Here is a 17,323-nt window from a genome sequence, read left to right as displayed (position 1 = left end):
AACCATCATCTCCTTTTGATTGAAGATGCAGTTAATACGATGTGATAATACTTTATTATTATTATTACTATTATTTTTCAACATTATACAGTTTGAAACAAAAACCCTTATGAGAAGGACCGAGACAGACAGAGCAGGATGAAACGGTTAGGTTTAACATCTCTCTTTCTAGCCGTGCGTTGTGATCTGTATTGTGATTTCCCAATGTTGTATGCTTCACACAACCTCAACAGAACCTTTCAGTGATGGCAGAAATACAGTATATAAAAAGAGACACATTTGGGATATTTACACCAAATAACAAGAACCACTGGTGAAAACGCCTTTGAGGGAGGTAAAAGTCGCTGAAATGGCGACAGAAGTGAAAGAGGAGAGAGGAGGAGGGAAAGGGACAAAGCACGCAGCCTGAAACAAAAGAAGAGGTTCGGATTCTGACAGACACACAGCTCATAGCTTCGTCATCCAGCTCATGCTCAGCTGTTCTCCTATTTTCAACAGCATTAACAAAAAACAGAGAGCAAAGGACTGTTATTTTTGTCAAGAAGGAAAAACAAACAAACATCAAGCCAGTTTAACGCCACAAACAGAGGTAAATATGTGAGTCGGAAACGGATCTTTGAGGATTTAGCCCCCGTGAAAATTCCCCGTCATCCAGTGACGTTAGCAAAGCCACGCAGCCTGTAACACTAATCTGACAACAACTCCGTTGTTGCACCACAGAGCTCATATTATTACACCTCAGTATGAACTATGTGGATGCTGAAATAACCCTGCCCAGTCAATGACCATTAAGTGCTAGTATTGTGTTAAAATTGAGGGTAAAAATATTGTATACAGTGACAGAGCTTCAATATAAAAGCCCCTGACTGGCTCATTGGCTGAGCACCCAGGGGTCTCTGTATTCGTGAAGGGGACATGAAAACAAAGTCTACAGCATTTTCGCTTTTTCGTAGTGTTACATCAAGTCAGCGCTCCTCAGACACACAAAAATATACTCATACACAACATCCTATCAGTCCATTCTTTCCCATGCTCCTTCCTCTTCCCTCTCTGATGCAGGTATGATGTGGCAGATGCTGCGTTTACATGGCTTCCATCGCCCAGCGCTGCAGGTCCTCCATATCGTCCTCGTCCTCCTCTTTCTTGGCTTTGGGGTGAAAAGACAGAAAGAACAGTTGTGAGAGATGTAAAGGAATTGGTACGGTTATGTTTAGCTGTTCTCAGCTGGTTTGTACTCTGCCTTAACAGCTGAGCTTGTGTGTAGGAATTTCTCCCGTCTAGCGTTGAGATCATATATCGCAATCAACTCTCTCGCACCACGCAGTTCAAAGTACGTATTACAGCTACGGTAGCCTTCACGCTTCAGAAAGCTGGTCTCTTGCTCTTTTCAATATCCTTTTTTCTGGGCAAAGAAGAAGACTCCTGTTCCTGAAATTCGGATTTTGAATACGTGTGGTCCTCCATGTTTCCTTCTTCAAACTTGCCGGGGCCGGGAAGCAACGATACTCATTAGCAGCATTAGCAGCACCTGTGAGTTTATCATGTGACAGTGAAAACGCGAAAGGCGGAGCAGTATGTCCTGTATGTCCCTTACCGGCTAACGTATTTCAAGATGGCGCATGAATATGGAGCGTCTACCTCAGTTCATGTGAATGCAAATGTAAAACTTCAAGCCAAAAGGAATACTTGGAATTGATGGTGGTGATAAATATTCATGAAAAAGGACAAGTTTGTGAACGGGCAACACAGATTTTGATAATGAACAACTAAACACGTTACACACTGGACCTTTAAAGGAAAAAAAATTACATTTTGTAAAATATGATCATTTGCCTTCTGGCAAAGAGTTACACGAGAAGATTGACTCTCATGTCTGTACTAGTGATGCAGAAGACATCGGTGGTTGTTATATTACTGGCCGATAAGTAGGAACATTAAATTGTTGTTATGGTTTTGAGTGGAATTTCACATGATAATTAGGTCCGATAAGGTGGATGACAACGGATGGCACTTCAATCCTAGTTGTGTATGGGGATTTCTCTACCAGCAGAACCTGTCTGCAGTACAAGTTTAACATCAGCAGCAGAGGGAGGACAGAGGAGAGGATGAATGATGTCACAGGAATGTCAGCCAGTTTTATGTAAAAGACCTAAAGCCTTTCTAAACAGTTGAGTTCAATAGCTTTCATTAACCATTCATTAGTCCAACAGTATGTCATGTTATTCTAATGGTTCTTGTAGTCTATAAATGCTTGTCAATAATGAGATGAAGTATATCATTAATTAGTCTATATATAAAATGATAAACTAAGATTATTACAAACAAGTTTATAATGTAATGTTTTTTTATCCGCGGGATGGTGAAGGCGCTCGTAGCATTGGTGGTATATTTAGAAAAATAAACTTTTCAGTCTAAAAACAAATATCTATATCTCTTCACAATTTTGCATTTGTAAGATTAATATCATCGGCCAATAAGCACATAACCATATTTCCCCTAACTGTCAAACTATTCCTTTAACAACAACAAAAATAAATAAGATGTTGCAGTCAGGCTCACAGAGTTGTTGTATCAAGGCTCTTACCAGGTCTGGAAGGTAATGAAGTAGAAGGCACGTTGGGGAGGGGGGCGTTCTCTGGTCCCCCGATCTCCAGCAGGTTTTTGTCCAGCTCCTCCTGTTCCAGCTCATCCAGCTCCGCCAGCAGCTCATCCTGACAAACACAGCAAGCAACACTAAAGATGAGCATAATCACAAACTAATTCATGTAAAACCTCAGCTCAGCGCCACCCATGACGATTGTGATTGGTTTAAAGAAATGCCCATAAACCAGAGCATGTTTCTCTCCCATCCCGGAAAGCTGTGGGCACTAGCCAGACCCTCCTCCACAGCGCTGAGGAGGAAGGTCTGGCAATGTGAGACTATGTAAAACCCAAACCACAAAGATATCGATCCCAGTAAAACATTACAGATTAAATATAATATAATATATAATATATATATATATATATATATATATATATATATATATATATATATATATATATATATAATTTTTTTTTAAATTAGAGTGGGGTGGTATAATCTGGTCCTAATCTTGTGTGTCTGTTCACTTGGTGAGTAAAACGTCTCACTGATATACTGAATACTTCAAGTCAGTTGACTGAGAATTTGAGAAAGAGTGTATTCATTCTTTCTGCCACACTGTCCCCTAATGACTGAATACCATCAACTGTGGTGAAGTTGGTCTATGAATAAGACCATTGAAAAATAAGGCAGCCCTAATGTCAGGTCAACAAACGTGTGTTTAACCTGGTGGGTGTCAAAACAATGCTGGGCAGCATCGAGGATGATGGTGAACTTTGCTCTACCGGGTTAACCCTGTGTTGTCATCAGTCCGTCATGTATTCAGACGTTTCCTCTATGTTGACTTTGTAGTGGTGGCCCACCATGGCAAAATTTCTGCCACCACGGTATCAGAAATAGGGCTGTACAAAAAATGTAGTCGGGGTTGCCTTTTAAATTATCCTGCCGACATAATGGTAATTTCCATTGGCTGCCATTCAAAAGGTTATTGGGCCTGTCCAGTTTAACTCATACTGTTTAACACATACTGTTGTGATGATGTAGTTTACTGTCAAAACGTTCGCTTTCTTCCGAGTCGACGTTTAAACGAACAGTTCCAACAAAAACAGGGGAGGGTTGGGGTTGTTGCCCCCACTGCTAAAACAAAATCCTAAAGGAAACACTGTGTATTACGCGCAAGAATGCAAAAATCTAGTATCTGAAAAGTGTCGCCCACCTCATCAAACTCCTCTCCGAAGCCGACAGGTTTAGAGATGGCGTCAGAGATTTCCTGGGCCAGCTCCTGCTGCTCAGTAATGTCCTGCATCAGGTCGTCCACCTTGTCAATGTCCCTGAAACAACCAGCAGGGGATGATTCATAAAACAGAATGCACTATTACACCTTTTAACCAAGCCTCATTCTCCTACACACGCTGATAAGTTGGCAGAATTCAAAGTATTTTAGCAGGGAAATGTGTATGAATGCCTGTTTTAATATATAGTCTTCATATTATTTCCCTGATAACATAATAACATCCAGTGCTGATGTTCTGAATGATCTGAATAATCTCTTGATTGATTTACTGACTCTTTTTTTACTCTCCCTGTAGTCCCATGAAGGCAATTGAGCAGCAGCAGGCTACAAATATATTTGTTTTATAAACAGGCTTCGCTATAGTCCAATCCATCAATCAACAAAATTGTAGAGAACTTAATAATCAGTGGGTGCTCGTTCTTACATGTTTTCATGGGCAGACTTCATGGCCTTGGCAGCGAAGCCCATGTTTTTGAGCACTTCAGTGTTGGTGTTGGCGTTCTCCAGAGCCTCTCTCTGGAACTCGATGGTCGACAGCGTGCCGTCAATCTGAGCGAGCTGCTTCTCATACCGCTTCTTTCTTTTCAAAGCTTGCAGAGCCGCTGCGGAGAGAAAGACAGGAGGGAAGGAGCCAGGATGAATAGATTGTCACAAAAAATAGATTGATTGCGTAGAAAGGACATTCAATGACAGTAAAGTAAAACTGTAAATCATCATCATGGGGATTCTTTTGTCCTTTAACAGGAATGAGAGCCTGAATAAATGATTAAACATTTGTGCAGGGTTAGTCAGCATATCTTTTGCTATATGAAATTACAGTGATACACCACTGAGTGGAATCATAAATAAAATGCTGACACACTAATTTACCATGTTAGTGACTATTTGGACAATTAGATATAGCTTGTGATTGGCACTTGGCTGGTGAGATGGAGAAAGTGGAAAGTAGAAATGAATTAGCCACAAAGTAGTCACATAACCACAACCACTAACTCACACGTGACAGGATGTAGTGAAACTATCAGTGTCATGCTGGGTTGACTCATTCTGTCAACCTTTGTGGAGCTGGAGGAGGAAATAATAAGGGTAAGGTCAATGTATACAAAGTATTCAAGCCAAGTATAATATTCTTTATCAATCTCCAGTGATTCTTTACTTGATGGATAACCTAAAGTTCAAGTTAGAGCTGGGCAATATATCGATATTATATTGATATCGTGATATGAGACTAGATATCGTCTTAGATTTTGGATATCGTAATATCGTAATATGGCATAAGTGTTGTCTTTTCCTGGTTTTAAAGGCTGCATTACAGTAAAGTTATGTCATTTCTGAACTTACCAGACTGTTATAATTGTTCTATTATTTGCCTTTACTCACGTAGTCATTATATCCACATCACTGATGATTATTTATCAAAAATCTCATTGTGTAAATATTTTGTGAAAGCACCAATAGTCAACACTACAATAACGTTGCAGTATCGATATTGAGGTATTTGGTCAAAAATATCGTGATATTTGATTTTCTCCATATCGCCCAGCCCTAGTTCAAGTTATCAGTTTTTCCTCTTTCTCCAACACTTTATTTGAGAGCAAAATATCTCAACAACTGCTGGCCGGGTTGGCATGAGATTTGGTTTGGATATTTGTGCTCTCCAGAAGATGATCGCCTTTGATGTTTGTGACCCGCTGACCTACATTGCTTTCACCACTCTCAGGTACACAATTGTACCCTTAATCAACACTTTCATGCCTTTTAGGTGTCTTCAAAACTTCTGCCCAGACATCCACATTATACACTAGGGATATTCATAATCCCAGAGCATTTATACTACATATTTGGTGACCTCTTGATCTGTATTCTAGCAGTGTCATTAGCCCAACATGTCCATTTGCACATAAGCAATAATCATAACAATTTCACAACCAAATAATGAGCTTTCCTACACAGCCATTACAAGGACAAAATGTCAAACTTTACCAACAACATCAACAAAAAATTGTTTCCATGTTACCCGTTACCGGTGACAGACAGCGTGAAGTTTATGGGTCTTTGTACTGGTGTTCTGGCATGGTGTAGAGGTCTCAGACTTCTGACCAAGGTGCAGACACGCCCACCTCTCTGACAGTGATATCACGTCCTTTTAACATGTGCAACTACTGCTCAACCCTTGTCCTGACACACTGAGCCAATATCTTTATTGCCAGTCTCTGCAGTATCTGTCAATTAACTGTATCCGTACCGATTGCCGCACCTTTCTGATTTTTAAATGGCCACTGATCAATCAGACGAACAAATTATCACCACAGATATGTTGGGAAAAGACAAAGCTCGCGTTACCATACCTCAATGAAAAGGAGTCAGCGATAATCAATAATGAGATAATTTAATCTGACCCACAATCGATAAAACGTCTACTTCTCTCTGGTGGCCACCGTGGCCGTGATATGGACTGTAGGTGAGGCAGCCCACAGTTCTCTGACAGCTGAGGAAAGTTAGCCAACTTAGCTAACTTGCTAATATTTAGATTAGTGTTGTTGACCAAGCAATGTGGCGATAAAGCGTAGAAACTATTAGAAAATACGCCCCGATATCTCACCTCTTTTGTTTTTCGTGCCGTTTTTCTTGGCAATTTGCAGTTCCTGTTCGATCTTTTTCTCTAGAAATTCCTGTTTCTTCGTTAGCATCTCCTCCGTCTCTCGGAGTTTCTGGATCGCCTCCTGTGGGCTCGGTCCCTTTCCTCCTTTTCCTCCTCCTCCAAATATCTTACCAAACAACGACATATCTGGAGCGCTACAGTTAACGTTACACTAATTATAAAAAAGAAATAATAAAACAAATCTGCGAAAACCCCAAGAAAATCAAGCTTAGCTACTTCGCTGCTAGGCTACACTGACACTTCGCCCTAGCCAGAAACCTGGAAGGATTGTTGATGTTTTTCTACTTCCTGGATAAGGCCCGATGACGTCATGTTGCCCGATGAGGAGTGAGCGCGGGTGGGCGGTGCTTGTTGGATATCTGTCTCCATCTACTGGACAAATGGAGCACTCCTGTCGCTTTACTTTGTACTTATTCTTTTATTATCTGGGCTATTTCTTTTTTTGTACTCACTTATTTTAATATGCTTTCTATTTCTTTCTGTACTGTGGTGAACCTGTGGCCACACCCAAACCACTGACGTCACTGCAGGTGTTTCCCATCAACTGTCGGAGACATCCAATATACAAAGGCAGTGGTGGAATGTAACTAAGTACATTTCCTCAAGTACTGTACTTAAGTACAAATTTGAGGTAGGCCTACTTGTACTTTATTGTAGTCTTCTCTTTTCATGCCACTTTCTACTCCACTACATTTCAGAGAGAAATATTGTACTTTTTACTCCACTACATTAATTTGACAGCTTTAGTTACTAGTTACTTTACAAATTAAAATTATTGCACACAAAACATAGGCCTATGTGGTTTATAAAATACGATGTTTTATTATAAATTAAACTAGGCCTACCCAGCAAAATAACGGCCTACAAGTCAAGCTGAAATGATAAGGCGATTAAACACAGAACTGTTTGGATCGTTTCCAGCTTCTAAAATGTGAGGATTTTTATTTGATGATACTTAGGCCTACATACTTTTACTTAAGTAAGATTTTCAATGCAGGACTTTTACTTGTAACAGAGTATTTTTACAGTGTGGTAGCTTATTAGTACTTTTACTTAAGTAAAGGATCTGAATACATTTTCCACCACTGTACAAAGGCAGGCCTTGGTTAGCCTACTACAGAGATGGTTCTGTAACTGAAACAGCTTATTAATACGCACTGCATCTGTCTCTAATAACAATATTCCCACATTCAGACATGTATTGTAGAAAAGTTCTATTTTTGTAACTTTGAAGTATGTTCATATTAAAAAATACTGGATTTATATATGCTTATTTCATCATTTCACTCAATTCAGGCCAGGTACTTTTTGGGAGGAAACATATTTTTAGGCAAAACTTATTCTAAAATTTTTTATATGTACTTTAACATGTCAGGAGGGTATCTATAAGGTTTTAAAACTTCAAATATAGGCTACTTGTAAATAAAGTTGGGTGACTTGCAACAGAGAGATTATATAAATAACGGTCAAATCGATGCAGCAGAAGCCTAAATATCCCGACTTCTATATATTGTCTATGCTTCTACTCAAGCTCCAAAGATCCTAGAATTCCTATGTAACCAATATCTTTCTTGGGACCTTCCCTACTTGGTAAATGTCCCTTTCTTTGTAATAGAGGCTCTCTGTTAAGATTGTAGTCTCAAAGCCCCTGATCATGTAGGATGCCAGCCGAACTTAGCCCCGTCCACAACATTTGAGGTCGTGAAGTTCGGTCTGGACTTGATCGTTGTGGAGGAACTATGCTCGAACCAGAGCTGTTCGGACCAATCAAATTGTCAGGGCGGGCTTTATACGATGATGGGCAGATGATCAACAGTAACGTAAAGCCTGCCTTTAACTCGCAGCTTCTGTGACGTCTGTCTCCATTGCTCTGATTGGTTGTAGGTTTTATCCAATTGAGTGCAGAGGCATTTTCTTTCCTGGTTCGGTTGAAACCAATCATACTGTCTATGAAACCAATACATCCATGGTTGAAACCAAACACGCCCCATAATCACAGCAGTATCAGACCATAGACTGTTAATATTAATATACAGTCTGGGGTGGCCTCTAGCTCACCCAGTAAGAGTGTTCGCCCCATGTTGGCTGAGTCCTGCAGCGGCACAGGGTTCGCTGCCTGCCGTCCCCCATCTCGCTCTCCCCCTTTCATGTCTTTCAAATAAAGGGAAAAACCCCAAAAAATAACCTTTAAAAAAAATGAATATACAGTCTATGTATCATACTGATATTCTGACCAGAATCTGAGTATGATGATGTCAGGCTGCTGATCATGATTAACTCCCTTCAGAACCCCAGAAGACAAAGTACAACTGATCTACATGTGTAAACTCGGTGGAGTGCTCCATTGATCTATTAAGAGCAGTTCAATTTTATTTCAGCACTGAATAACCACTAATTTAGAGCAATAGCTCAGTGGTTCTGCACCCCAGATATTTGCTCCGTTACTTACTATCTCAATTTTTTTTGCACACACCTTACAATCTCATTTTAAATTTAGAATTAAATACAAAAAAGTGCAAGCTTTTCACAGAAGCAGACAGTTGGGGGGGGGGGGGGGTTATATGTTTTAATTCATTATGATGCTACATGATCCATGTTGGTTGTTTATTTTCTCCCTTTACTACAGTATGTTAATAACTTTGCCAGTTATATTTTTTTGTACATACAAAAGAGTATCCAATTACTGTGTGATTACATTGTTGTGTGACTGTATCTTTGCATGTGTGGTCTGAAGCGCTAATGCCTTTTTTTTTTTCTTCTTTAATGTAGTGTGTATTCACAGGTCAGTCCTCCTCCCAGCCATCCACATTCCCACTTCTCTGCTCCCAGAGCTCCCTCAGGCAACGAAAAATACAGATATTTATTCTTTCTTTTTTTTTCTTGAACAACCTGCTTAGATGGTCATGAGACAGCCGAGATAATACAGCTGTGTTGTCTCAGTTACTGCACGACCACCAGAGCCCAACAGGAAACAAAAGAAAAAGATAATTCGCGCGCACGCACGCACGCACGCACGCACACACACACACACACACACACACACACACACACACACACACACACACACACACACACACACACACACACACACACACACACACACACACACACACACACACACACACACACACACACACACACACACACACACACACACACACACACACACACACACACACACACACACACACACACACACACGACGCAAGATGGTCCCTTTTAAGAAGACGGTATCTTTTTGTTTTGCCAATAAACTTCAACACTCAAAAAAAGAATAATAATCATAATAAATCCAGGTCATTTCATGCAGACTGCAGAGTGGACACTTGAATATAGTGCATTAGAATATTATAAACAACAGAAGCATCGTGGCTACATAAGAAAAAAAGGCAAACAGCTGCAGTAATACACTAGAGGACGCAAATACAATACTCCATGGGCAAAATTAAACAAGGTGGCCAAAGCTATTGTTACATACTGTATGTTATATATTGAAAATGTCCGGGGGCTGCCTCTCTCAACCTGATGAAGTATCAAGTAAAAATGTGAACTAGAAAAATCTGATGTCTTTAACTAAATATTACAGCTTTGTTTTTTGTTTTTTTTTAACTACATCATCGTGCAGCATACATTCTTATCGATATCTTGATGTTTACCAGGTTATAATTTTACAAATGGCCAAAAAATTGATTTATTGGATTTCTACTGATTCCTTGGGCCAGTAAGCGACAAACATCAAGTTTTAAACTGATTTCCAACAAAGACCCCCATTTTTCTGTTGTGTACAGGAAATCTGTTTAGATGACAGTTTTGTTTTCAAACCACCCCTGTTCCTCCGTTCTAAAAACAGCGTGATTTCATAGTCACACACACACACACAAACATTTAGTTTGAATCTAGAAAATAATCTTTCACTGATTGCTGTTTACCTCTCTTTGCAGATTATCAGTAATAAGTGGAAGAGAGATTATCAGAAGAAGAGTGTTAGATCTTTCTTATAGACAATGTGAGTGAGGAACTTGAAGACTTAAGAATCAAAGAAGAATCAATGAAAGACTTTTGACATTCAGCCAGCATGAAGCCACTTCCACACACAACTAACTGTTACCTGTGCAAGTTGCGGAAGATCATTTAGGAAGGAGGGATGGACAGAGAAGAACAGATCAGAGGTGGTGATTATTTCACAAAAACAGAAAAAGGCAAGACCTGTGACAAAAACGCTTGCACATGGTTTCACTTGGGATCGCCTTCCTTCGTTCTCTTTTTACATGTTAAATCATTTTCCATCCAGACAAACCATTATGATATTGCCTTAAATGTTAAAAAGAAAGAGAAATCAACATAAACCCAGAAGACATCCCCGTTGCCGTCATTGACACATGTCCTCCCGAGCACGCCATCCGCCCGTCTGTCACTGTCTGTCTGTGTCTCTACAGGGCCAGCTTGCCAATGATGACTCCAATGACAAAGAAGAGCACGCAGAGCGCCAGGATGCGGGTGCTTAGGCCTTCGTCCCTCATGGCTGAGGTGGCCATGGCGGAGGAGGAAGAAGAGTAAGGCGCGCCCATTGAGGTCACCTTTCTCTTCCGCAGCCCGTCGTCCTCCTGCGTTCAAAAGAGAGGAGTCAGAGATACAGTCAAAACAGCTCAGCACGCACTTGTTTGTTGCAAGCATGTATTATACTGCTGCCTTTAGTGCTGTCAGAAATGTCCAATCTCAAGCTGAGTACACACAAATCCTCAACATAAGTACAACACTACAGTGTTACAACAAATGTGTTGCCTAGGTGTGATGATGAGGAGACAAGCCTTGAGATGAAGATGTAGATGAGCATACTATTTGTTGTTGCATTTTAGGCTTTTATTTGATAGAACAGCTTAGACATGAAAGGGAAGGGGAATGACATGCAGCAAAGGGCTGCAGGTCGGAATTGAACCTATCTTATTGTATTTTAACCTGTTTTATTTTCGTGACCGTTTTTAAATTGCGCTTTAATGTTTTAGGTAAAGCACTTTGAATTGCCTTGCTGCTGAAATGTGCTATAGAAATAAAGTTGCGTTGCCTTGCCCTACAACCTCCAGCCTGTCAAGTCTGTGACCAGGGCATAGTGAACACTGTTGTGCACTGTCTGCGTGGAGTTTTGAAAACTGCAACCACACTTGCGACAGCTTTACTGGCATTGCCATGACTCACTTTGACTTGAATGCTGCAGAAGCAACGTAACACACACACCTCTCCCCCTCCCACACACACCCCCACAACTGTGTCGTTAGCTGGCGGCTAACTGCTTGTACTGTGACAGCAGCCAAACCACAGGCACCACATTCACTCTTTCTGTGTATGATAGATAAAGTGCTGGAGTAGAAAATATGAGGCAGCAAGAAAACGCAGACAGATTGCCGTTTTGTTTTTGCGCGTCTCACCCTGATCTGTTTGTTTTCTTCCCGTAGCCTCTGCACCTCCATCTGCAGCCGCTTGCACTCCTCCATGATCTTCTTCACCTCGCCGTCATCCAGCGAGGCACTGGCTGACTTGGGCAGCGTGGAGAGCTCAGTCTTAACAGAGGAGGCAGAGGAAGACACAGTTTTGTTGGTTTCACTCTCATGCTGTGGAGAGAGAGTGAGGGTGGGGTGGGGGGGCGAGAGGCAGGAAGGGGATGAAGACACATGCAGAGACGCGGTAGGGAGTGAGATGAAGGTACAAACAAATAAATCATAGATGAATAAATAAACATATAATGGGTGATACAGTGATGTGTTGCTGATGGGTAGGAAATTGAGAAAACTCTAAGGAAACATGCAATGTGATTATTTCAATCTGATTCTTCTAAAATGGCTATTATAAGTCTGTATTCATTTAAATCTGTGAAATACGTTAGGCAACATGAGAAAATGTGACTTTTGTGGCTCTACACCTGACACTTAATGACTGAATGCCTACAATAGTACAACAAATGCCCATTAACCAAAGAGTTAGACTTACAGTTTTGTCATTTTCTACAGGCATCTCAAATGCACATCTCAACTTTGAATCCATCAGCTCGTCAGGCTTTGCCTCCTTCCACTGTGGAACAAGAACATCGAGAGGGAAAGAGAGACAGAAGGGAAGAAAATAAGTGAAAGTTCATACAGGGACTCTTTAGCATCAGATCAGTTCTGTCTGTATCTTTTATGTAAATTATAAGTCATTACTTTAAAGGCAATGCTCTAGTGGTGGCCTAAAGGTTAGAGAAGAGAGCTTGTGACCGGGAGGTCGTCGGTTCAATCCCCAAACCGATAAAAATTTGGGTGGGGAAAGTGTCCCTCCCTCATTACCACCACTGAGGTGCCCTTGAGCACGGCCCTTAACCTCCAACCGCTCCAGTGGAGCTGCTCAGTGGCCAGCAGATCAGACTGTGGTTGTACTGGGCAGCTTCCAGGTATGAATGTGGAACTGTGTGAATGTGATCAGGGCGTTCCTGCAAAAGAGAGGCTGCCTCTCAGTGAACCTTCCCTGAATAAAAAAAAAATGATCTAGAAGAATTACATTTTCAGAATTGTGTATTATAAATGATTCAGAAAAGTTTCTGCACAATGAGACAGACAGATTTAAACTGACATATTGAAGAGTTCAGCTTGAGCTAGTGTAGGTTTCTGATAGATGGAGATGCCTAAAGTGTGGTTTAACAAGAAAAACTAAGGGTCAACAGTCAAATAGTTGGAATTGGAAGGAATGAATAAATATACCAACAAGAATATAATCCAAAATCAAATCTTGCACTCTGGTACTCACAACTCCTTCCATGTCAGTCATGTCGTATGGAGCCAGCATGGACTGCACCATGAATTTGTGTTTACTCTTTTCATTGGGGTCGTAGTCAAACGGCTGTAGCATAACTGTGGACCAAAACAAAAACAGAATGGAGAGCATGAACATTAGGGAAAGAGTGACTTTCTGCTTTCTGTATTGACACATAACAACGGTTACACAACAATCAAAAGAGGTCAGTCAGGTTTATGATTTAGGTTGCACTATGACCTGCCTGGATGATCATTTACTTAGTCACTGAAGAGTACAATGATACAAGTAAAATGATTCTGTTCATAATTAATGTCAGAAATTCAGTTTATTTTTGTTCATTCAAACAGCGATATAACGGAGCAGGGAAGAATCACAACTCGAGTTACTGAAACTGTTTTGAGTTGTGAAGACTTCAACCAGAAATCACCTTGTACCCTTTGAGGGTGACTGCTTGGCTATTTGGAAAAAAAAATAATATTACAATATCCATAAGACACTATTTTAGGTTCAATACAAATACCAAGTCTATATCATGATCTTCAATTGAACAACCCAAATATATTTCTCCAATTATTTGGAACACAAAAAACATTGTGCAGGTATTTTTTCATCTTTTTGTGCAGATTGTAGTTACCCAGCACCTGCAAAGATTTTACAGATATGCCACCAGATGATTTCTTAACAATATTTCTAACCTCAAGAGGCCAACTGCTGTATTAGTACAATGACTGGTAGAACTGAGGGTAGAAGATGCATTTTGGTGCTGAAACACAATACATGCTGACTGATAGCTAGATATAGCTTAAACATTGTCTTCTCATTGTGTTATAGCCTGCATTCAAGTAAAATTTTCACAATTTATTTTAGTGTTACTGCTGGGTGAAAAGATCAATAAATGCCTTCTGCTGGGCCATTAAATCCACAAATGTTATAAAATGTTATTTTTTTTCCTCAGATACCAAATACCTAGCCCTCGTTTAGACATATTGTCTGAAAGCAACTACAGATCATCACGTTATTAAGGCACTAAGTCAATAATACAGATTCATTGTATCAGCACTAACCAATTAACAGAATAAGATGTGAAAACCATTCTGTAGTTTTGAACTTTGACTGGGCTTTTCACCAATATTGCCAGAAGATGCAAAAATGTTCACGAACCAGAAACATTGACGGAGTTTCCAGCGTCAATAACGCCACTGTTTGGGCGCACACAGTATCTGCGAGGCGCGGTTGTCTTGACTTTGAAACACACATTTCTATCTGTGGGGTTGGTCAGCTTCAGAGTGGCAGTGACGACATCTGTAAACGGGCCTGAGGAGGACACAAGAAACAGTAAAGTGACTCAAGCATGTATGCGTGTGTAAATTTACACTTGTGTCTACTAGTTTAAGTGTTTGTTTGTCACTTGTGTGCATGGCTTTTCCTGGCGTTTCCTGGTTAAGAATCAAAACTCAGTGGGCATGGGTATGATAAATGATAAATTACATACACCTATTGTCATTGTGTGTCTGCAAGGATGGATATACGAGTAGTGTTTGCGAGTTACTCCACGGTGCACATTAAACATTAAAGCGGTGGAAAGAGCAGCAAAGTGTACAAGCGCTTACTTTATTATTCATGCCCCGCCCTCAGCCAAAACCTGACACTGTAGAAAACTTACTACTATGTTTTCTTGTTGCTTGTGTAGCATGTAGATCACCCTCACAGCATCCCCCATTAGACCATGTTTAATGGAATAATCAACCTCTTTTGAAAACTGAACCTTGGCTTTTGGCAATGTGTACTGGACATACAACCACACTGTGCTTTCTGCTCTAATCAGATCCACTGTGCATCAGTAACTGAGTGGGCGTATTCATCTTCTCCTGGGTTATCTTTGCACTCAAAGCTCTGCGATAATAAATCCGTGAACAACCAGCTACTGACTGATCCCATCACCTTAGGCCATCACTTGACCCATTTCTACAGCAATATCTAAAGGCAATTATCTCAGAATGTTGCCATTATCTCTGACAAACCAGCTCAGGCTGTATTTTCACAATGTTTCTCCCTGGAAAGCTGGAAAGGAATTTAGGTTGCACAGTGAGAGTAAACTGAAAATCTCCCAATCACCGCTTGCTAGCTTATAATATTACGAAATAATCACGCTAATAAGGCTAAACAACGACATCCGGATCGTAGAAATTGCTAGAATAGTCACTTCTTTGCAGCCGGGTGTTCGCAACAAAATCAAGGGGATGTATGTAATGTATGTCAAGTATTGATCACATCACGGTGTTTTACGTGCTGTCAGAGGATAAAAGACTATGCATTGGGAGCAAATTAGTTAGAATGAGTTAGAGAAATTGAACGGCGGGCCTGCCCTGACGCTGCAATGAAAGCTAGTACTTTGACATTCTAGCTAGGTTAGCTTAATGCTAGCTTGCTAGCATCGTCGTACACAGTGTCGTTTCACCTGTCATCGCCACTGCTGTCGTACACACAATGTAGACCAGTTAGCTAACGTTATATCCGTGTAATGTAATAACAGCAACAACACATACAGACACATTAGCAAACGTTAACTGGTTAATGCAGGAGTCGATACCGTGCTTATCATTAACGGCTTCTTGGTTAGCTAACGTTACCTAGCCCACGGCCCTGCCCTCTGGTTCAGCTTTACCTCTGAATTTCAGTTCGTGTTGTGGCTCTAGCACCAGTACTTGTTCTGGTCTGGCCATGTCCCAGGGCTTCTTCCTGTCGTGACGACGAGGACAACTAAATTTTAACGCAGGTAGCCCGAGGAGGTGAAGCAGCTGGCTCCCGAAGAAACAACCTGGTCGTCCACGGTCTATCTACGGGAGAGGAGGAGGATGATTACAAATGCACCACCACTCTGACTGACTGCCACCGACAGCTGCTGTAGGCTAACGTGCTAGTGCTAACTCTGCTAGCAGCGGAGGGAGAGAGAGAGACAGACGGGAAGGAAGGAGGAGGACGACGTCACGCGAGGGGCGGGGCTCGTGCGAAATGTCACGGGGTTACTTTATTGCTTGACCATTGCAAAAACAAACGTTCACACCTTAAAGACAAAATTTACATTAATGAATACGAACGTCACAAAGAAAACCCAACGTGCACCAGTTTAAGGCGGATATAGGGCAGTAGTTTGAAACACTAATCAGAAAGACTATATGCTCCAGGGGCGTAGCCTACACATGGCATCCTCACTACACTACCATTTATTTATTTTGTTTATTCAATCAACTGTTCAGTTAGGCTTATTGCAAAATTGCTAAACGCTGTTTCAAAGCCTTCTCCACTTGGCCAGGAATATATAGTTCCGTGGGAATGCTGAAGCCTTTATATATTATTTTGTTAACCTAAAAGTAAAGATTTAAACTCATTGAGTCTAGAATCAGTCTACAAAATGCATACATTTTTAATTGCAGTCCCCCAAACCCCCCATCCCCAAAATAGAGGGGACATGACCCTAATGTCCTCAATAGCAGCTACCGGCCCTGCCACGGACATCTACAATCCCATGAAATCCTCTCTTTAGCAATGGTGGAATATAACTAAGTACATTTACTCAAGTACTGTACTTAACTACAAATTTGAGGTACTTGTACTTTACTTCAGTCTTTTCTTTTTATTCTACTTCTACTCCACTACATTTCAGAGAAATATTGTACTCCACTAGATTAATCTGACAGCTTTAGGTACTAGTTACTTTACAAATGAAGATTTTTGCACACAAAACACATGTAGGCTAGTTTATAAAAATACATTAATTATAAAATGAACTACAATATTCAGGCCTAAAAGTCGAGCTGAAACGATTCGCCAATTAAACACTTAGTTGATTGACAGAACTGTTTTGTTTCCAGTTTCTAAAATGTGAGGATTTTTCTGCATTGAGTACTTTTACTTTTGATACTTTAAGTACATTTTCCTGATGATACTTACATACTTTTACTTAAGTAACATTTTCAATGCAGGACTTTTACTTGTAACAGAA

General features: G+C 40.6%; 2 protein-coding genes across 4 annotated transcripts; both read right to left on the bottom strand.

Annotated features, from left to right (window-relative positions):
- Positions 1-35: 35 nt before the first annotated feature.
- On the bottom strand, positions 36-6,834 carry LOC116040688 (charged multivesicular body protein 4b). 2 transcript variants are annotated; one of them, XR_004898961.1, is made up of 6 exons: positions 6,481-6,834; positions 4,303-4,480; positions 3,801-3,915; positions 2,585-2,711; positions 868-1,147; positions 36-835 (listed from the first exon to the last, which is right to left on the bottom strand). XR_004898961.1 is itself a non-coding variant. In XM_031286234.2 (5 exons), exons 1-5 carry the CDS (start codon positions 6,662-6,664, stop codon positions 1,083-1,085), a joined length of 669 nt encoding a protein of 222 aa, XP_031142094.1. In that variant the 5' UTR covers positions 6,665-6,834; the 3' UTR covers positions 36-1,082. The 2 variants fall into 2 exon arrangements, 1 of the variants encoding a protein (XP_031142094.1); XM_031286234.2 differs by having other exon boundaries at positions 36-1,147.
- A 2,941-nt stretch (positions 6,835-9,775) lies between these two features.
- Positions 9,776-16,286, bottom strand: LOC116040687 (vesicle-associated membrane protein-associated protein B). 2 transcript variants are annotated; one of them, XM_031286233.2, is made up of 6 exons: positions 15,986-16,286; positions 14,482-14,634; positions 13,312-13,415; positions 12,523-12,603; positions 11,964-12,095; positions 9,776-11,144 (listed from the first exon to the last, which is right to left on the bottom strand). In XM_031286233.2, the coding sequence occupies exons 1-6, from the start codon at positions 16,041-16,043 to the stop codon at positions 10,971-10,973; spliced, it is 702 nt and encodes a 233-aa protein (XP_031142093.1). In that variant the 5' UTR covers positions 16,044-16,286; the 3' UTR covers positions 9,776-10,970. The 2 variants fall into 2 exon arrangements, with proteins under 2 accessions (XP_031142093.1, XP_031142092.1); XM_031286232.2 differs by having other exon boundaries at positions 11,964-12,146; positions 15,986-16,284.
- Between the last annotated feature and the right edge of the window lie 1,037 nt (positions 16,287-17,323).

The sequence above is a fragment of the Sander lucioperca genome, chromosome 12, assembly GCF_008315115.2.
Source record: "Sander lucioperca isolate FBNREF2018 chromosome 12, SLUC_FBN_1.2, whole genome shotgun sequence".
Classification (NCBI taxonomy): Eukaryota; Metazoa; Chordata; class Actinopteri; order Perciformes; family Percidae; genus Sander; species Sander lucioperca.
The sequence above is the reverse complement of the archived record's forward strand: the minus strand, read 5'-3'. Positions and strand labels throughout refer to the sequence as shown.